Below are 20,497 nucleotides of genomic sequence, written 5' to 3'. Positions count from 1 at the left end.
CCTCAGTGGGCAGTTGTGATTGCAGAAGAAAGCCTGGCCCATTACTTTATTCCTGACCAAGCTTTATTCCTGACCAAGCTGTTCTTCCTACCCTTAGCTGTCCAGCTCTGAGAGCTGCTGTGGAGGAAATCTTGGCTAGAGTTCCCTGATGCTGTTCGTCTTCTTCTAGATGCCTGTAGAGAAATGTTCCCAAGTCCAGGCTCTGACAATTTAAGGTGTGGGCTGTGGTTTCCAAATTTCACTCTCCCTTTATATCACCATGTCACAGACTATGACTATGTGTGGTGCAACTCAAAATCTGTGGGACAGTTCCAAGGAGAAGGACTTTGCATTCTCAGCTGTACTCTTTGCTGATAGAAGCAACCCAGAGGCTTTCTCTGCACACCAGAATGACTGGTTAGAGGTTAACAGCAAACGTTGAGTATTTCACTTAACTTAAGCCAAATATTTAGTCTTATTGACTGTTTACCCCAAAATTGTAAAAAAAAAAAAAAATTCAGGTGTTTTGATTTCATGTCTACGCAGAGTTCCAGGTTTGGAACATTTTCTAGTGAGCGCAGCGTTTTACTTCAGAATCCCATTGATTCCCCCATGATCCCGAGAGAGCAGCTTATAGATTCCCAAGAATTTAAATGACTTAGAGGTCAGTTGACAAGTGGCAGATGTCTTTGCCTTCTAGCTGCCTTTCCACCATTTTACAAAGATTCTGAAAAGTTACTGTTACTCAAGGAGAATCTATGTAACATTGTAGGAGGGATTAAAGTTAAAATTGTGTTGCTACAAAGACACATCTGTTGTTGTCACACTGAACATGTATCCTTTTCACTGCAGTATCCCTTAGACATATAGGAAGGTTAGAGTCAAGCCCACCCTACAGCTAGTTAGATTCAAAGTTCCCTCAGTCTGGGAACCCAAAGATGCCAACACTAGTCCCATCCAGCCAAGTTTTACTTAAGCTCTACTTCTTAGGGGATGACTTTGTTTTAGTTAATCCACCATACTCTGCTAAGTATCAGCGGTTACCTACAGGTTACTGTTACTCACTAAATATATTACAAAATTCTCAAATGTACAGATGCATTCATTTGGCAATAACAAGTCTTCTATCAGTTGTCTGTATAGAGTGAAGACATTTAAAGCTCAATAAGACAGTCCCTGGTTTGCTTCTGACTTCTTTTCCTTTACTGTAATGGTGTCATTGGTGCTTCTCTCTACAGATACAGTAAATGGTGTGTCACATTTAGCACAACCAGGCAGATGCCATTCAGTAAAGAGGAGTTCTTTCTTATTCTTCTTCCCAGGCTGAACACCGGGATCTTAACTGTATTTTAGGTAGAGTTTCCTAGTTTAGTATTGTATATACTATTGCTTTAAGGGATTATCCAGCCTTAAAGGTTTTGTTCCTCAGTTGAGGGATGGAGAATAAGGATGAAATTTAAAACTTCAAAAATAAACATGTGGAGGCACTGAACCAGCCCCTCCTGAATAGGACAGAGGGCAGCCTTTTATCTGACAAAAATCCCCTGGTAATCCCCACACATCCCTTTCCTCTGCCCACCACGCTTCTGAGGACCCCTGGGTTTCTTTCACACATAAACACGAGGGGACATACAGTGAGCCCTCACAGCAGCCTGCAGCCCTTCTCGTGAAGTACCTGGAGTTACTCTTGCCCAACTGGGGAAGGGAGTAGTCTCTGCTGGTCTGGTCAGATCGGGAGTCTTCCACTTTCAGACTCTGGAGACCCCTGTCCTATGGGTTCCATGCTGCACAGTACTTGTGCTTGAAGCCATGGCATGGTCACATTGCTGCTTCAGGATCTCCATTAAAAGGTCCTTTATCTCTGCTCAAAGTTCATTTTAAAGACCATATCTTTATCCGTTGACTACATGGAAAAACTAACTTCTTCCAATTTGCTCTACGAGCTCCTGACTATGAGCTTCACTAGAATAGGAATCAGGTCTGTCTTGTTCACCCCCTTACCTGCCCAGCAGCTACCACCTAGAAAAAAAATAAAAATAAACACTCTGTCCCTATCTGGTAGTGCCTGTGGACCATGTGCACCTAATGGAATATGTTAAACCCAGATTTCATGTTGCAGGAATGCCGCATCTGGTGTCTAATCTCAACAAAGGCTAATGGGACTACCTCCACTTGTTTTTCTCTTCAACATTTTCTTGGAGCAGAGGGTTGGGGAATTTCAAATCTCTATTTTTTTTCCCCCGTCAACAGGGTGACCACATTTCTGGCCAGCCAGATCCTTTACCCGAAGCAAACTGGAAGAAGATACTCGACAGGAGTAGCATTAAATCATATTTCCAGCCAGTTAGTTAGCCAAGTGAAAAGCTGCCCCATTCCACACCTTTCGGTTTCTCTCCATGTCTGTTAAATCCAGAGAAGCGGCCCTAATAGGAAATACAAGGGAGACAATTACAGATAATTTATTCTGTTCATTTATTCATTTTGTGGAAGGTTTTAGTCCCCAACCTGACTTTTACGGAGGCCATATTTCTTTTTTACATTGTAAGCAATAATAAAGAAAATGAGCTTTTCACTTCTTACATGTGTCTCATGGGTTCTGTTTTATAAAATAACTTTTATTGCATTTTTTTATTGTAGGCATAATACATGTTTATGGTTTAAAAATAGAAAATACACATAGCAATAGGAAGAAGATAAAAATAGCACATAATCTCACTATACAAAGATAACTATTAACAGTTTGTGTATCTACTATCATCCTTTGAATCTGCCTTTGTGACTTCTTTTTTACAAAACTGTGGTACTCTTCATGCTAATTTTTTTCACACTAATTTTTTTAATCAGAAAATATACAGCATGAGCATCTTCCCTTGTCCTCAAATACTGTGACAAAACCTCATTTTGATGGTTGCATCGATGCCATTATGTGGATATAATTCATGAGTTTTGTTTTAATATTATTTTTGTTGGTAGATTGAAAAAGTCCTTCAGCAGGGAGAGATTGGAGACTGTGCAGACCCATACATGGTTATCAAAGAAGGTGATGGTGGAAAGGTATGATACTTTGGCTATTACTAAATGGTGACATCTTAGAATAAACAGGTAGTTTTCAGAAGTTCCACAAAGTAGTTAAGTAAAGAATAGGTCCATAATATGTCCCCATATGAGACATTGATACATTGTGTCTTAAAAAAGAAGAAAGGAGAGCTGGTCATTGATGATAACTTTTTAAAGAAATAAATTCTTGAATTCAACAAACGACATATGCCCCAGTGTCTAAAAAAAACTTGGCTAGGACAAAAGCCACATCCTGTTGTCTTGGTTCCAAGGCCCTGACCCAGGTTGGGAAGGCCACAGAGACCTCACGAAACTCTTCTGGGCTTTCTCAACAGTACCAGCCAATTTCCAAATGTCTTTTCTGGTGTGGATATTTGGAAATAGGCTGAGACTTCTGTACATCATAAATTCCCTGACACAGCATAGGTGCTGAGCCTGTGAAAGGGACATCTTTTCTCAGCCCCTATTTGCAAAGGTTTCCAATGTGACTTTTAAAACATGGCCTTTCTGGACGAAGACTTGGCTATCAGCATCCTCCTCCAGACTCATAAATTTCAAATAAGATTTCTTGAACTCAAGACACTTATTTTTTAAAAACCTACCTTCTCTTCTGAACTTAGAAAGAACACCCTGGGGCGCCTGGGTAGCTCAGTTGGTTAAGCGACTGCCTTCGGCTCAGGTCATGATCCTGGAGTCCCGGGATCGAGTCCTGCATCGGGCTCCCTGCTCGGCAGGGAGCCTGCTTCTGCCTCTGACCCTCCCCCATCTCATGTGCTCTCTCTCTCTCATTCTCTCTGTCTCAAATAAATAAATAAAATCTTTAAAAAAAAAAAAAAAAAAAGAACACCCTGGAAGTGTTGTCAGCCTAATAAGAAGTGGTTAACAACCTTTAGAGATTTTTCTAGAGTTTCCCAAGGCAACTTTTGAAAAATAGGCTCTCTTGAAAGCGCGATAGATAATATATAAAATGTTTCATTCTAAAATTTTGTCGTGCAAATCCAAGGCTTGTAGCTAAAAGCACTTGTTGATTAACTGGTATAACAAGTCTTGGAGTTTTTTTTTGTTTGTTTTTTTTTAGCTGAAGGTATATTTAATAATTGAATGTTGACTTTCTTTAAACTCTTCCATTTCTGATCTGTATTCTCTTGTCAGCTAGAATTCTGGCCTGACTTGTATCATTTTCCTGCCCATTCACTCTTTTTAATTAGTAGGGTAGGGATTTTGGAGATGGCTGTCATATCCGTGGCAGAGACCATTGACCTGGTGCTGGCACCATATTGTTTGTTTCTGCTTGTGTCTTTCCACTTTCCTCTAGAGTAAAGAAAAGATTGAAAAACTAAAACTTCAAGCTGAATCCTTCTGCCAGCGTTTGGGAAAATACCGGATGCCTTTTGCCTGGGCCCCCATAAGCTTAACAAGTTTCTTCAATGTCTCCACCCTGGACAGGGAGGTAACCGATGTGGAGTCCATGGTTGGTAAGATTTTCAACTGCAGTGGGAAGGGGAGGGGTCCCCAGTGAACTAACTCTGAGGTCAGCTGCTTATTAATGGGGGCCCAGGGTGCAGTAATGAGTGGAGAGTGGGAACGAAGAAGAAGATAAATAGGATGAAACACTATTATGGCTGACTTACAAATGCTTGATTTGGATGGTGATCCCCAAAACAATTATCATGAACATTTGTGGAACTTAAATATATTCTTACAGTAAGACTTTTGGTTGGAATTTTCTGGACATTTCAACACTTTAAAAAGTTAATTTTCAGTAGCTGCCTCCTTTTCAAAGTAAAAATTTTGAAATAACAAAGTACAATAACTATCTATAGTGGGCTAAACAATGCCACCATGCTTGGCTCTTAAACATAAGAAAAGCTACTCTCAGGAAGGCTTCAAAAAGCAAAACTCTGGCTTCTCAGCAAAATTTCCAGTCCCTTCAAAAAAAATTTTTTTTTTTTTGCCAAGTGCAGTGAAAAAGTAGATGCCAAAAGAGTATTTAGTTTCTGTTCCAATTTATTGAGCATATTTCTCCTTTTCATCACCTCACCCTGGATCTGAGTCATTAATTTCCTGAACAGTGTGGGTATGGAAGTGTTCAGGAGGGTTCAGAGTTCTCGAGTTGACCCACCCCACCCATGGTAGAATGTCTGTTGTCCTGAGTGTCTTTGTATCCAGCAAATATGTGAGACTGTTCACATTTCTCCGCATTCCCACGCCCTGCCTTTTCCCAAATGCTGCCTTTAACGGGGGGACTGGAGGGAGAGGTATTTGTCATTGCTGTTTCTCTTCTGGAATTATTGTTTTGTAATTACCAGTCAGAACTGCTGGGTTATTTCTGATTTACCCACAACAAACCTCACTTGAGTGCATCCTGACCTTCACACCACAATGGGTAGGGTTTTTTTTTTTTTCCATGCCAACTTCTATGTAGACCCAGGTAGCCTTATTTGAAAAGAATTATGCACAGATTTTAGAGGGCTCCATAAACTAGGTAACTCAGCCATAAGGTAATCTCCAGGTCAAGGATAAATTAACCTGACTATAGAAGCTGCTTCTTAAGAAGCAACCAGAAAATGCAGTGTATAATACTGGGGCAGTATGGTAAGTTTAGGCGGACAGTGGTAGCAAGAAATTCCCATTCAGGCGCACCTGGGTGGCTCAGTCAGTTAAGTGTCTGCCTTCGGCTCAGGTCATGTTCCCAGGGTCCTGGGATCGAGTCCCGCATTGGGCTCCTTGCTCAGCAATGAGTCTGTTTCTCCCTCTCCCTCTGCCCCTCCACCTGCTTGCTTTTTCTCTCTCTCTCTCAAATAAATAAATAAAATCTTTTTTTAAAAAAAGTTCCCATTCGGCATCACAGCAAGAATTAAGCATAAGAGAATATTCAAAGAGTGGGCTTGGCAACATTAGAGTTCTAAGCAATTTGACCGTTCACAGTGGAACCCCTTAATTTTTCAGTATAAAAGCAGCAAGGTCCCCACCTCAGTCCTAAAAGGGGATAACAAATAATTAAGCTGAGTATCGGGGTCCCAGCCCAGGTGTGGGTGTGACTCAGGGTTCTAATCCCTATTGGACAGGTCAGCCAAAGAACCCCGTTCTGCTGCCTGGTGCCCACAGGGAGAGCAGAAGAACGCTCAGATTCAGAACATACATAGGCTAACCCTGGCATGTTTGGGCCACAGTCCCAAATGCCTTCAGGGGCATTCGACTACATGCCTCTCCCAGTGGAGTGCAAATGTAAAAATAAAACAAAAGCAAACAGTGTTGGCTAAATAAAGCTTATGCAGACCCAGTTCTGGCTGCAGTCCTGGACCCTGCTGGGTGGCCGTCCCTGATGTCCATGTGGGAGGGGACTGTGGCTGTTCATGGCTTCTCCACTCTGGTCATAGGAGGACTAGGGGCTCCAACAGGGGGACTGAGAAAGGTAAGGCCAGTGGAAGGAAATTTTCATCCAAAACAAGGCTGGCCACGTTCAATATTCTTGTTTCATGACTTTAAACTTCTTTTTTAAAGAAACGAAGATAACATTGTGTGTCAACTACGCTTCAATAATACATTTTTTAAAATCTGTCTTTTGGGGTGCCTGGGTGGCTCAGTTGTTAAGTGTCTGCCTTCAGCTCAGGTCGTGATCCCAGGGGTCCTGGGATCGAGCCCCGCGTTGGGCTCCCTGCTCAGCGGGGAGCCTGCTTCTCCCTCTCCCACTCTCTGTGCTTGTGTTCCTTCTCTCCCTTTGTCTCTCTCTGTCAAATAAATAAATAAAATCTTAAAAAAAAAATAAAACCTGTCTTTTATATGATAAAGTTCATGACTGCTGGGTATTCACACAGAAAGGCATGCTTTCGAATGACAACTGTTTTCCTTACAGGGAGAAGCTCTGTGGGTGAGCGGAGAACTCTGTCCCAATCTAGAAGGCTTTCTGAAAGAGCCCTCTCCTTGGAGGAAAATGGGGTCGGATCCAACTACAAGACCACCACCATGACTGTTAACAGCTTTTTCAAGCAGGTATCTCTTCCCATTCCAGTGTGTCTGAATTTCTTCCCTGAGTGGCATGGGTATTGGAGCCCAAAGGAGAAGTACATGTCATGATTAAGGGAGCAAGTTAGTTAACCTCATCAATCCTCAATGTCATTATCTGCAAAACAGGAATGACGGTGCTTGCTTCATGGGGCAGTTGGGAGTGTTAGATGGCCTGAGGTGTGTAAAGCTCTTCTCACAGTGCCTGGGATATAGCAAGGGCTAAATGAGTGTTGGCTCATTTCATTGACAGAAGGATTTGTTCCCACTAATGCAAACTCTTCTCTTTTAACGATCATGGTCAGTTCATTTATTAGGCTATTAAAACCATCTGGCTGAAACATCCCTTTCCCCGTGGTCTTGGGGTTTCCCAGCCCAGCTGTTGTCCTTCTCACCCCTGTTCTATCTGTAGGCTTGCCACGTTTCTGCCATATTTACTTGCTCATAGAGGGTGACCATTGCAGATCGTTCTCTTTATTAGTTCAATAGACATCGAGGTTATTTAAAAATCAGAGAACTTCTAGAGTAAAGAACTTCATAGAGACAGAAAGTAGACTGACGGGTACCAGAGGCTGGAGGAAGATGGGAATGGGGAGTTGTTGTTTAAGGAGTTTCAGTTTCAGAAGATGAAAGAGTTCCGGAGATTGGTTGCACAACACCATGAATGTACTTAATCCTAATAACTGTACACTCAAAAATGGTTATGATGGTGCTGTTCATATCATGTATATTTTGCTACAAACAAACTAATTTGATATGACTTGGTTTGACTCTGCTTTGGAAGATTTTCCATAGCTCAAGCAGTCTTCATGAAGCATTTCAGGGATATCTTAATAATCCCAAAATGTGAAAGGGATGCTGGGAGTGGGAGGTGTGACATGCCACATAAGAGAAGTAGCATGGGACTAAAGAGTTTCTATTTGGGATATAGCCCTTTCTCTTGTATTACCTTGCTGGGGGGTGGGCAAAGTACTTCAATGACTTTTCTTATCTGTACTTGGGAAATAAGACATACCTACCTCCCTAGCTCCCTAGCTCCCTAGCTCCTTACCTTCCTAACTTCCTGGGCTATTAGATTAGAGCTCTTGCCCTTGAATCCTTGGCAGAGTACCTCTCCCATGTAGGCACCTGGAGAGTATTATTTATGCTTAGTCTTCTGGATCAAGACAAATGTGAAGACAGTGAGGATAGGAAAAAGACAGAAAGATGCTTTCTCTTTGAAAGGAGAAAATCTTTGAAGAAGGAAGTAACGTTATTCGTATTGTTCCAGAGAGTAAAACAAGCATTAGTGGATTTAAGTTACAGGGGGAGAAGCTTTTGGCCTAGATCTGCACTGTTCACACAAGCTTCCTTAGAATGTAGTAGAAGGATTGTTGAGAGGCTGGGGGACAGTAAGTTGGGGGTGGTAGAGAAGGAATGTTTTTTTCTTGTAAAAGGTGTCTTTCATTCAGTAATCTGATCTAATTGCAGAGTTATGGTCAGTCTTTTGTTTCTTGTCCCTGCAGTGTCCCTAGAAGCAAATTTTAATTGTCTGGCTTAGCCTGTGACAGACCAATGGACAAATCAACCCACAGAATAGTAGCATTTATCAAGCACTTAGACCCAGAAGCACTCTTCTGAATGCCTTCAGTATTAAGTATACTCGTGTGTTCCTCAAAGTAATCCTTTGAGGTGGGGTCTATTACTATACTGTTTTACCAACAAAGAAACAAGCATAAATGAAAGTCAGGATATAGAAGAACTACATAACATAATTGACAAGTCATATCAAGTTGATGCACTGAAATCTCTATCCTGAAAAGAATGAGTGCACCTTCTTTTCAACTATCCACGGAGCAGTCTTTTTATTTTATTTTATTTTACTTGCTTTCCTCACAATAAGTGTACTACGTAATCCCCATCAACCATTTCCCCCATCCCCCCACCCACCTCCCCTGGTAGCCATCCATTTGTTCTCTATAGTAAAGAGTCTATTTCTTGGTTTGCCTCCTTTCTTCCCCCTATATTTATTTGTCTTGTTTCTTAAATTCCACATATGAGTGAAATCATAGGGTATTTGTCCTTCTCTGACTGACTTATTTTGCTTAGCATGATACTCTCTAGCTCTATCCACGTCATTGCAAATGGCAAGATTTCATTCTTTTTTATGGCTGAGTAATATTCTATTGTATATATTCCATATTCCAATATTCCATTGTATACACACACACACACATATAGAACACATATTCTTTATCCATTCATCTTTTGATAGACACTTGAACTGCTTTGGGTATTACAAATAATGCTGTTATAAATGTAGGAGTGCATGTAGCCCTTTAAATTACTGTTTTTATATCCTTTGGGTAAATACCCAGTAGTTTGATTACTGGATCATAGGGTAGTTCTATTTTTAACTTTTTTGAGGAAACTCCCTACTGTTTTCCACAGTGGCTGCACCAGTTTGCATTCCTCCCAACAGTGCACGAGGATTCCTTTTTTTCCACATCCTTGTCAACACTTGGTGTTTCTGTGCTTTTGATTTTAGCCATTCTGACCAGTGTGAGGTGATATCTCATTGTGGTTTTGATTTGTATTTCCCTGATGATGAGTGATGTTGAGCATCTTTTCATATGTCCGTTGGCCATCTGGATGTCTTCTTTGGAAAAATGTCTATTCATGTCTTCTGCCCATTTTTTAATTAGACTATTTGTTTTTTGGGTGTTGAGTTTTATAAATTCTTTATGTATTCTGGATACTAAGCCTTTATCAGACATGTCATTTGCAAAGATCTCCCATTCAGTATAGATTGTCTTTTACTTTTGTTGATTGTTTCCCTCACTATGCAGAAGCTTTTCATTTTGATGTAATCCCAATAGTTTGCTTTTGTTTCCCTTGCCTCAGGAGCATATCTAGAAAGATGTTGCTACAGTCTGTGTCAGTGAAATTACCGCCTATGCTTTCTTCAGAGATTTTTATGGTTTCAAGTCTCACATTTAGGTCTTTAATCCATTTTGAGTTTATTCTTGTGGGTGGTGTAAGGAACTGGTCCAGTTTCACTCTTTTGCACATAGCTGTCCAGTTTTCCCAGCACCTTTGTTGAAGATTTACTGACCAGGTAATTGTGGGTTTATTACTGGGTTTTCTATTCTATTTCATTGATACATGTGTCTGGGAAGGAATATTTGACAAGAGGTTGAACTAAATTATTTCAGCATTGGCTATAATCCTTATTCCTAGGAGAAGCGTGTTGGAATAAAACTTAAGGAGCAAAGTCTTCCTGGAAATCATTGGCCCCCACCCCAGGAGCCATGGTACAGCAGCAGCACTAACCCTGACTTCTCTTTTTGCAGGAGGGGGATCGCCTCAGTGATGAAGACTTATTCAAGTTTTTGGCTGACTACAAAAGATCTTCATCCTTACAGAGAAGAGTCAAGTCGATTCCAGGTGTGGATGGCTCATCTTTTCCTCTCTAGTTGTGCCAAAGCCGTTTATGAGTAGACACATTATTTATCTAATGCTACAGTTTATAAAATAATGTTTGCTAAGTGAAATGTGGGATTTTGCCTCAGGAGGTAAGAGTCTGAATTGGTCTACTTCTTTGAAAACTCTGTTAATATTTCTGTTTCTATTAAAGGAGCATCATGCTTTCGATCTGGCTCCTCAGATAATCAGATAATTATTTGAACAGAGCAGCCTCTTTCATCAAATAAACTATTATATGGAACTCTTAGTATAAAAAGAAAAGTGAAAGTGAGATGCTTTGGTAGAAGATGAGATCATCTTCCTTATTATCAGCTTAAAAGGTCCTGAGGCACTTCTGCAGCACCCTGGGGTACCAGGGAACCCAGTTTGAAAACCACCAGTAGTTACTAAACTATGTGCTATTATGGTGTGGTATTTTTGGAAGGAAGTTTAAAGATCCATTTGTATTCATTGTACAATTCCTTGCTCTTTGATTTCTAGAAACTAAATCTCAAAAGATAGCAAAACGTGATTTTTTTTTTCCAACTAGAGGAAACTAGCTAGGAATTCCAAAAATCTTGCACTCCCACAACTCATCCTTTCTTTCATAAAAGAAATATGGTACAACAGTCTTTCTTGATTCCCATGTCACATGACAGCATCTTTACTGAAATAGTCCTGTTTTCCCTCTTTAGGCTTGCTGAGAATAGAAATTTCTCTAGGTCCAGAGATCATCAGTTGCTCTCTGACTCCGGAAATGCTGCCAGTGAAACCTTTTCCTGAAAACCGGACACGTCCACACAAAGAGATTTTGGAATTTCCAATCCGGGAAGTCTATGTCCCTCATACTGTGTATAGGTAAGAAACTAAGGCTCGTGGGAAACCATGGAACCCACATTTAGAGTTTTGTTTGGAGAATGCTCTCATTATCCTTCAACGATCTTCTTACTTCCTAAGTTTTGGGGAAAATGAAATATGTCTGCATAACTATGGAAAATTGCTAGATCAATTTCTGAAAATGGTTTATCTAATTTTATTTAACCAGAATGTTTTACTTGAGTCATAGTTGGAATTTGGGATTGGATTGGACATATTCCTTCCAGAAATGAAATGATATTCCTAGTCGTAAGCTTGGTTTTCCTATGTGCAGAAGGATGTATTAGGGAAAGAGCAACATGACCAAAAATGTTCTCGTTGTCTAAAAGAAAGATTTTTAGCTCAAGACCAGCTCTGTCCAATAACGTTTATAGCAATGGTGGAAATCTTCATTATGTATGTTTCCCGATACAATAGCCACTCACCACACGTGGCTGTTCGGCATTTGAATTGTGGCTAGAGTAATGGAGGAATGGAAATTTTGATTTCATTTAACCTTTCTTGATTTTACTTTAAATTCAAGTAGCTACAAGTGGCTGGTGGCTACCATATTGGGCGGTGTGGAGCTAGACAGCAAAGGCCTAAGAGGTTAGGCTGCCTTGGTTTCTTGGAGGCCCTTCGCGGGGAGCTGGGAGGGAGCTGGTCCACATGTATCTGCCAAAGGCATTGCCTTATATTTTTTAGTTTTGATTTTTTTTTTTTTAAAGATTTTTATTTATTTATTTATTTAACAGAGATAGAGAGCACAAGTAGGCAGAGCGGCAGACAGAGGGAGAAGGAGAAGCAGGCTCTCCGCCGAGCAGGGAGCCCGATGCGGGGCTCGATCCCAGGACCCTGGGATCATGACCCGAGCTGAAGGCAGCCGCTTAACCGACTGAGCCACTCAGGCGCCCCTTAGTTTTGATTTTGAGGAGACTTTTTATTTTTATTTATTTTTTTAAAGATTTTATTTATTTATTTATTTATTTATTTATTTATTTATTTGAGAGAGCACGAGCAGGGTAGAGGGGGGAGAGGGAGAAGCAGACTCCCCGCTGAGCAGGGAGCCCGATGTGGGACTCGATCCTGGGATCCCAAGATCATGAACTGAGCTGAAGACAGATGCTCAACCGACTGAGCCACCCAGGCGCCCCTTGAGAAGATTTTTTAAATTGCAGAAAAAGAATGTTACAACAAGCACCTTTTCTCCACCATCCAGAAATGACGTTTGTTGTTTCTTATATTTCATACACGTACACATGTACATTCTTACTGGTTAAATTGAAATCGCCTTTATCCCCCATCCTCAGTCATAGACTTTCACCTGACCTCCCAAACATCACAGTTATTATGAAGTTGGATGTTTCTTCTATTTTCTCTGGTTTGAGACACACACACACACATACACACATATGTGAGCCCTGAATGGTCTTATTTTTATATTCATTTAAAATGTACATAAATAGCTTTACACTCTGTTTTACACTACACTTTTCATACAATGGTATAATTTCATACAACGGTATAATCTTTTTTGGTTATTATTGTGGATTCAGGAATTCTCTTATTTCAATGGGTCATGTTCAGTTACAGTCATTATCCTGTGTAATTACTCAGATTTTCACAAATTTAACCAAGTGCTTAACAGCTTGTGTTTTGGAAATATTAATATAGGTTCAGATAGCACTTTATCATTCTTTTTAACTGCTATATAGTATTCCTTTGTGTGAAGACACCATATTTTATTTATCCATTTCTTATTTTTCTATTGATAGACATTTATCAGCATGCCTAAAAGTGACATTGCTGGGTCACCAGGGATACGCATTTTCAGTTTTATTCATACTGCCCCTTTTTTCCAAAACTGTACCTGCTTGCAATCCTTCCAGCAGTGTGAGCTCATTCGCCTACACCCTCACTCACGCTTCCCAATATGATGTGTGTGTTTGTGGAACTGAAACGCAAAGAATGTCAGAACTCACCCAGTGCCCACCCCCACATCTCCAGATGCACAAAATTGAGTCCTGGAGAGGGTAAGAGAGTGGTTTGTTGAGGTCAAAAATTACAGAGAGACATACAAACAAGCATCCACTCAGTTAGAAATGGACCTTTTTCCTTCAGTACTAAAGTCCCTTCCAGTTATTTCTGGAATAACTTTTCTGAAGCAGCTTTTCATTGTCTTTTCTCGTTCCTTAAATGCAAACTCAGCCCCAGTCCCTCTCCCTCGATATATTAAGTATTTCTGGGATAGTGGTTTCAGTTCCCCATTCCCAAGAGGGAGAGGAAGGCATGAAAATGTTTGCTTATGGATGCTGTGTTTGTATCTTTTTAGAAACCCTATCTTATAATTGGAAAAAGAAATGCTTCTGGCATTGGAATAAACTTGCATCAAATGAATTCTGTAGTTAGTCAACTTCTCCTCGGCATTTAATCACCCCGGGGAGGCATTTACAACGCTTTCTACTCCTTGCTGCAAACATTATCCCTTAACTACATCACAGCGGGACTCAATGTATTAGTGCACCGGATGATTCAGAGAGGCAGGAGTTCTAACGAGGACAAGTCCGAACAGATTCCTCTGAACCTGACTTGGCATCCTGAGAAATGGACCCACAGGAGCACAGTGAATGTTCTTTAGCTCTGTTGTACACTCCAGACACGCCAAGGCCAGCCTATTAGAAACCAGGCCTTTAAGTTTACCTTCAGCGCCTTCTCTTGGCTCCTAGGCCACCATATTTTGCTTCAGTAAGCAAGGAGAGTTACAGTGAACTTGGCTCAGAACCTCACTATGGGAAGGAATGTCAGGGAATTTGGAGAGCTTATTGTCTACCTCTTGTGCTCTTGTTAAATGTTTCATATTTCTGCAGCCGTCCCCACATGCTTTATCGTGGTTTTGATTAGTTTGGTCTTAAGAGCAACCCCGCCCTGGATGAATCTTCCCCTTTCCCCATACGTCCAGTACCATTTCACAAAACAGAAATGGAAGACTTGGGTCAGATCTGAACCCTGGGTCAGATCGGTGAGCTGACCGTTGGCCTTTGCTGACCTAGTCTGCTCATCTCTGCCCCAATCCACCCCCCTTTTGTGCCTTCTCATCTCCTTATACCTCAAGAAACCGGTTACCTTATGGCTTTTCCATCCCCTTCCCCTCTGATCAAAGTCTCTTTTCAAGCAGAGGTGTCTAAACCTCCTTACATGGTGGCATCAATAGTGGGTATGCCCTGAAGTCTTCTCTGTCCCACAAGTCTTACCATTTCAGCAGGGGCAGCAGTTCCTTTTTCTTTTAGAAAAGTTTTCCTTTAGGGGCGCCTGGGTGGCTCAGTCGTTAAGCGTCTGCCTTCAGCTCGGGTCATGGTCCCGGGGTCCTGGGATCGAGCCCCGCATCGGGCTCCCTGCTCGGCGGGAGGCCTGCTTCTCCCTCTCCTCCTGCTGTGTTCCCTCTCTCACTGTGTCTCTCTCTGTCAAATAAATAAAATCTTTAAAAAAAAAAGAAAAGAAAAGTTTTCCTTTGACTTCGTTGAATTCTGGACACCATGCTAAGGGTTTGGCCTGCAGGTAGCTCTCCCTGTTGACATTGCTATTTCCGTGTCTCTGATCCTGGTCACAGCTGCATCTCTTTAACAAAATCCAGGGAATGAAAATTAAGATTTATAGAGCTGGTAAGTTCAGGCATAATTCTTTGTTTTATAGAGGGTCCACCTCCTGAATTTGAAATACGGCTTGACTTAGAGAAATTTGATTTGCCTGGAACTTGTGGGGAATGCATCTCGTGGGTCAAGCAAGGAATGCCTGCAGTGACAAACCCAGGATTTGAATTTCGAATTTATGTAATTTTCACCCGACCTGCAGAGCTCTCTCGGTAGGGGGAGCTTTTACATGGATCCAGTGGCAGATGTTTTCTGGCCTTGAACGTGAAAAGTGCCCAGACTCACACATTACAGGATATTAATGTGGGTGAGGCTCCAATTTACCACGGTGTGAGTAGAACTCAGTAGAACTTATTTTTACGTCTCTCACAGAGCCTCAGATAAAATGGGGTTAGGATGGGCTGACATTGACTTCCTGTCCTCAGTGCCCCTCATCCCTCTGACATCTGTCGGTCACCGCCTTGTGGTGTGTGAATACCGTCCACACTGTCTTCTCTGGGGAATCCTCCTTGGTGCCTCTGCCTTCCTTGGAGTGCTTTAAGGAATCCTCTAGATCAGCTATGGGAGCCCTGCAGCGGGCTCCAGAAATACCCGCGTGAGCCACCGCGGGGTGGTCACTTGTAAAACAGACGCACGCTTTGAGGGAAGAGGTGAATTTCTAGAGCAGGATAGTGCTATTCCCAGGAGTGGCTAGCATCTCCCAAACCAGGGGCTTTGGCTGTCCGCGTGCCCCGTGCAACCTGTGGGGGTAGTGGTGTGGAGTCGGACAAGCGGCCCCTGACACAGACCCAGCCCAGACCCCTGGCGAAGTCGCAAGCAGGACAGTGATTCTGAAAGCAGAACAGAACAGCTGGGAAAATGAGGTTGATAAACAGGATTATCCACATCTGACGTTGGCCCCCTTTCTCCATGGCCAGATGAAGAAAACACTAGTTGTGAGCCCAGCAACACGTTTGAGCCCACTCCTGGCTCCCGGCCCAGGGGGCCAAGCAGCTGGTGTTGGGGACACCAGCTGCTGCCTTCCGGTGGGGGCAGGGGTGGGGGGGAGGAATAGCAGGGCTGCCGCCAAGGCCCAGCCTGACCTCTCGGGGCACCTGGTCCTGCGGCTGCCACGGGGGTGTGTACGGAGATCACAGGCGCTGAGCTTGTAATGAGCTTGTTAACCTCCTTGCCGTCCCTTTAGCTGGCGATTATATCAGAGAAAGGCCCATAAAGTGCGTTTTCATCTCTTATCCCAGCCCCCAAAAGGCTCTGAGACCTTTTTATCCAATTAGTAGGCTTGCTGTGGAGGACTGAGCTTGCTGAGAACAAGTATATCAGTTAGAACATGATTTCTTTGATGGATAATGAGCTGTTTTCAGGCCGCCTCCTATTTAGCAGAACGTTCTCAGACCAGCAGTCTGCATTCCCAAAGCTCACCTGGTGCCTGGTTTAACAGGGAGGTGCCTCCCATATCACAGAGGGGAGCGGGCTGTTGAAAACTGTCAGACCTGCAGCCTACAGAGGTAAAAAGAAGGGCATAGGATAAATATGCGAGCTAATCCTGAATGGATGTCTGAAAGTTGAAATTTTGTGAATAGGCTCTATAAGGAAAGGAATGAACCAGAAATAATTCTGGGTGAGGTGGTTAGAGAGGAGCCGGGGCATGCAGAGTAGAAGATGACCTTGAAAGAGACTTCTCTTTGGTCCACGGAAATGGACTCCCATTCTGAGCTCAGCTAGCTGTATGTCCAGACTGGATCTTTTTGGTACTGTGTGTTGGGGCCAAGGGGTATCTCAGAGGCCACTGTGGAGAATTATATTTAAAAAAAAAGTACAACTGTCCAGCCCCACCTGGAGATCCCCTGGAGAGAGGGCTCTGCAACTCCATCCACCTGACTTGGGAAGCGATCCCAGCTTCTGCTGGAATAGCAGGTGAGGTGAAATTTGGAAAGACCAAGTGCTGGAGCAGGAAATCGCGCCACATGAGGACAGTGTTGTTGTTGTTGTTGTTTTATAGCACAGTATGCTCAGATGCTGTGAGTACTACAACATGACTGCTAATTAACAATCGGTGCTTTCTGATGTGATTGGCCCGGGTGTAAATCACCATCAAACAATACCTTCCTTAAATAGCTATCAAAATAATTTTATGTGTTTCTCGAGTTGTTTGAATTTTATTTATCTTGGAACACATAGGCTATTCTGGCAGTTCTAAATTATTAAAGTACAAAAATGCAGAGTGAGAATTCTCTCTCCCTCTGCTGACTTCTAGTCATCCAACCTCTTCCTTGGGCACAGCCTTTTAAATATATGTACATATACATCTATTTGATTTAATCACATATTTATTCCACAAATATTGAGTGCTTACAGTGTGCCAGGCCCTTTTCTAAACACTAGAGAAATACTAGTGAACAAAATAGATGAAAATCATGTAAATCCCACAGTTCTATTTTTGACCCTTGGAAACAACCATTTTTATCAATGTGTATCCTTCCAGAGATAGATGATGTCTATACAAGCCAGGATAGCTCTGGTCTTTTTCCTTTCACAATGCAAGTATAGCAAAATCTCCACACTGTTCTGTATCTTGATTTCTCATCGAATACTGGGTTTTGGAGAGGACTTCTGGATGAGTACCTAAAATTGCCTCTTTCACAGCTGCACTGAATCTCATTTAGATGCATCATGATTTACTTAACCCATGTTAACAAGCATCCAAGATGTTGCCAGTCTTTTGTAACAAATGATGTTACAATGAAAAAAAATGTTCTATAACTTTTCACACCTGTGCAAGCATGTTTATGGGACACATTTCTGCTTTTCACCCTTAAAAGGGATGTTGAAAGAACTCTGCCTTATAAGGCGACCCTAAAACCCAAGTTGTTGGTTTTACTAGCCTTAGAAAGCAGTTGCTTGTGGAAGACAAACCTTATTATAAACAAACGTTTTATTTGGAACGACAGTGCAACACAGGCAAAAGTGAAGTGAATTCCTAGTGCCTGACTTGTCCAGATACTTCAGTCCTCGTCCTTGACTTTGCTGTAGCAAGTTGGGCTCAGTGATAAATCCGGAACATCATCCCATTTCCTGATGCCTTACTCCAAAATTCAGTTGTCCTCCTCCTTTTCAGAATCAAAGAGATCAGGAGGGAGCCTGTGATCTAACATGACTTAGCAATTGCAGGCTTTGCCAAGCCAGCCTTCCAGGACAACGTTCAGCCACTTGAGGGCACAATTTGCTCACTTTCTAGGTGCCCACACAACTAGTTATTTTTCTATTACAAAGCAGATGGCGTCGTGATTTATTAAAGGAAAACATACACTTTATTTTTTTGCCCTTGAAGCTCAGGATGGAGAAGAACTGAAAAGTATTCCAGTGTCCCGAGGGATTACTATTGTCTTTTTTTTTTTTGCAAAGACACGTATTCTAACCTGTCACCTTCTGCCTTCTTTCATTAAGCCATGACCTTAGAAAGCGGACACTTTTCAAAGCTCTGTGTTGTACATCTGAAACTAATGTAACGTAGTGTGGCAATATACTGAAATTAAAAATTTGTTCAAGGAAGGATGTGAGGCAGTAGTGAAACGTCATGGAGGTTGTATGTACGGTAATATCCCTGATTCCACAAGTCACAGCCCCACATTGATCTCTGTTTTAAGACTCATTCCCTTTGAGTGCACCATGCGTAAGTGTGACTGCCCTCATGAAAGACCCTGCACTGTCCACTGAACGATGGTGTCATTTTTCCCGCGGATCCTTTATCCAGCACTCAGCAGGCAGGTTCCTGCAGCATCCTGTTTGGACATGGGTGGGGAGCATAAGGTTGATGAGGCAGAAGCACCGGGAAACGGTGATGAAAATAAAGCAGACCTGGGCCTGCGTTTGATTATGATGATGAACAGCCTGCCTGGCTTAAGAGGAACCTCTTAAAATTCAGAAAGCCTTCTTTGATTTTGAGACTTTTGTTTGTCTTTTTAATTATCATTTTAAAATCTGTTCTTTGAAGTGGCTTGTCTTCTGATGAGATATCTTTCAGGGGGAATTCTTCTCTCTTACTTCCCGTGCCGTGCCGGGGGTGGGGGGTGGTGGGGGAACAGCTTCTCTTCTTTTTAGCTTTTTCATGCTCAGATCTGACATTCTCGCGTGCTATATAGATGATCTGGAGGTGAGCATTCACCCAAACTCTTCTCGTGACATGCTTGGCCACCTTTAAAGCAGAGGTATTTTAACAGCTGTCACTCATGATGGATGTCCTGTGGTTGCAAGGCCTTGGACCCAGTGCCCTTGACCCTTCTCAGTAGAAGTACAATGCCCCGGGGCCAGATGTTAGAGGCTGCATCAGGGTCTTCCTAGGGGACAAAGTGGGTAAGGGTTGGGGCAGGGCAGGCGGGCCCCACAGCACAAAGTAAAATAGCCTTTATTATTTTAAATGTTGCTGCATTAAATTCAACTATTTATTGATAAGTAGTGGGGAAGGATTGAGTTTTACAGGGTAATAAGGTAATTTTTAAAAATGCTCATCAGTCAGATTTTGTGTATCTTTTATAATTAAAAAATGAATTTCATTTATCTGCAAGCCTAAATACCAAAAGGGTTATAAAACTAAAAATGTGCCTATTTCACCTCATTTGTTCTACGTTCTTTGACGACCTTCAAAAGGTAAACTGGGGGTTGGGGGGCGCCTGGTGGCTCAGTCAGTTAAGCGTCTGCCTTCAGTTCAGGTCATTCCCCCAGGGTCCTGGGATCGAGCCCCGCATCGGGCTCTGTGCTCAGTGGAGAGCCTGCTTCTGCCTCTGCCTGCCACTCCCCCTGCCTGTGCGAAATGTGAAACGCTCTATAATGACACATATTAATTGTTGCTATTTGTGTTACGTATATGCTGTGAATCTCTGACCTGGTCGTAAACTCCTTCAGGGTAGCAGAGACTCATAAGTTTCTCCCTTCACGACCTAAAACTGTTTTGCACATGGTGGAGTGCATCAGTAAATGCTCTTGGTATTGGCATGTTGTGGGGGGGCTGGGGGGGGAGGGGGCGTGGGGGATGAGGCAGATTGACTTTTAGCTGATTCGCTGGTGTTTTGCTCCGGCAGGGGTTTGGTGGGATCAGGGCCCCGGCTGTACCCCTTATGTCTCTAGCATCCTGCTGTGCTGATGATCTCCTCTACAAGGCCCTGGTGGAGCCAGGGTGACGGCCCCAGTTTGCCTTGTATGGTCTATCTCCGACCGAGAGTAAACCCTAAGCAGGCAGCTGGGGAGAGCACTACCCTCATATGAAGATTTTGATGTGATCTTGTCATCAGGGATTGGACTGGATCTGCAGCAATCAGTCTTTCTGTAGTCGTGTTTCAGAAATGGAGCCCTGGTCTTGTGCAGGTCAGGAGGGCAGATATCATAGTCGGTGACTGCCTTCCATATCATCACGGCTGGAAAAGAGGCCCTATTTCTCTCATGCCCCTGTAGGGGGCACCTTTCTCACCAATCATCAAGAATAGAAGATGATTGTCTGCAGTTACGTTATTTTTTTT

General features: G+C 42.5%; 1 protein-coding gene across 2 annotated transcripts in view; it reads left to right on the top strand.

Annotated features, from left to right (window-relative positions):
* Positions 1-20,497, top strand: part of DOCK8 (dedicator of cytokinesis 8) — a 219,317-nt gene that overhangs the window by 95,442 nt on the left and 103,378 nt on the right. For both annotated transcript variants that reach the window (XM_081802802.1, XM_081802803.1), the window contains 5 exons: positions 2,953-3,033; positions 4,352-4,511; positions 6,893-7,029; positions 10,374-10,467; positions 11,181-11,343. In XM_081802802.1, the coding sequence (XP_081658928.1) occupies positions 2,953-3,033; positions 4,352-4,511; positions 6,893-7,029; positions 10,374-10,467; positions 11,181-11,343 (635 nt within the window). The remainder of the gene's footprint in view (positions 1-2,952; positions 3,034-4,351; positions 4,512-6,892; positions 7,030-10,373; positions 10,468-11,180; positions 11,344-20,497) is intronic.

The sequence above is a fragment of the Leptonychotes weddellii genome, chromosome 14 (assembly GCF_054177405.1).
Source record: "Leptonychotes weddellii isolate Sample4059 chromosome 14, ASM5417740v2, whole genome shotgun sequence".
Taxonomy (NCBI): domain Eukaryota; kingdom Metazoa; phylum Chordata; class Mammalia; order Carnivora; family Phocidae; genus Leptonychotes; species Leptonychotes weddellii.
Note: the sequence above shows the minus strand (reverse complement) of the source record. Positions and strands in the feature narration are given on the sequence as shown.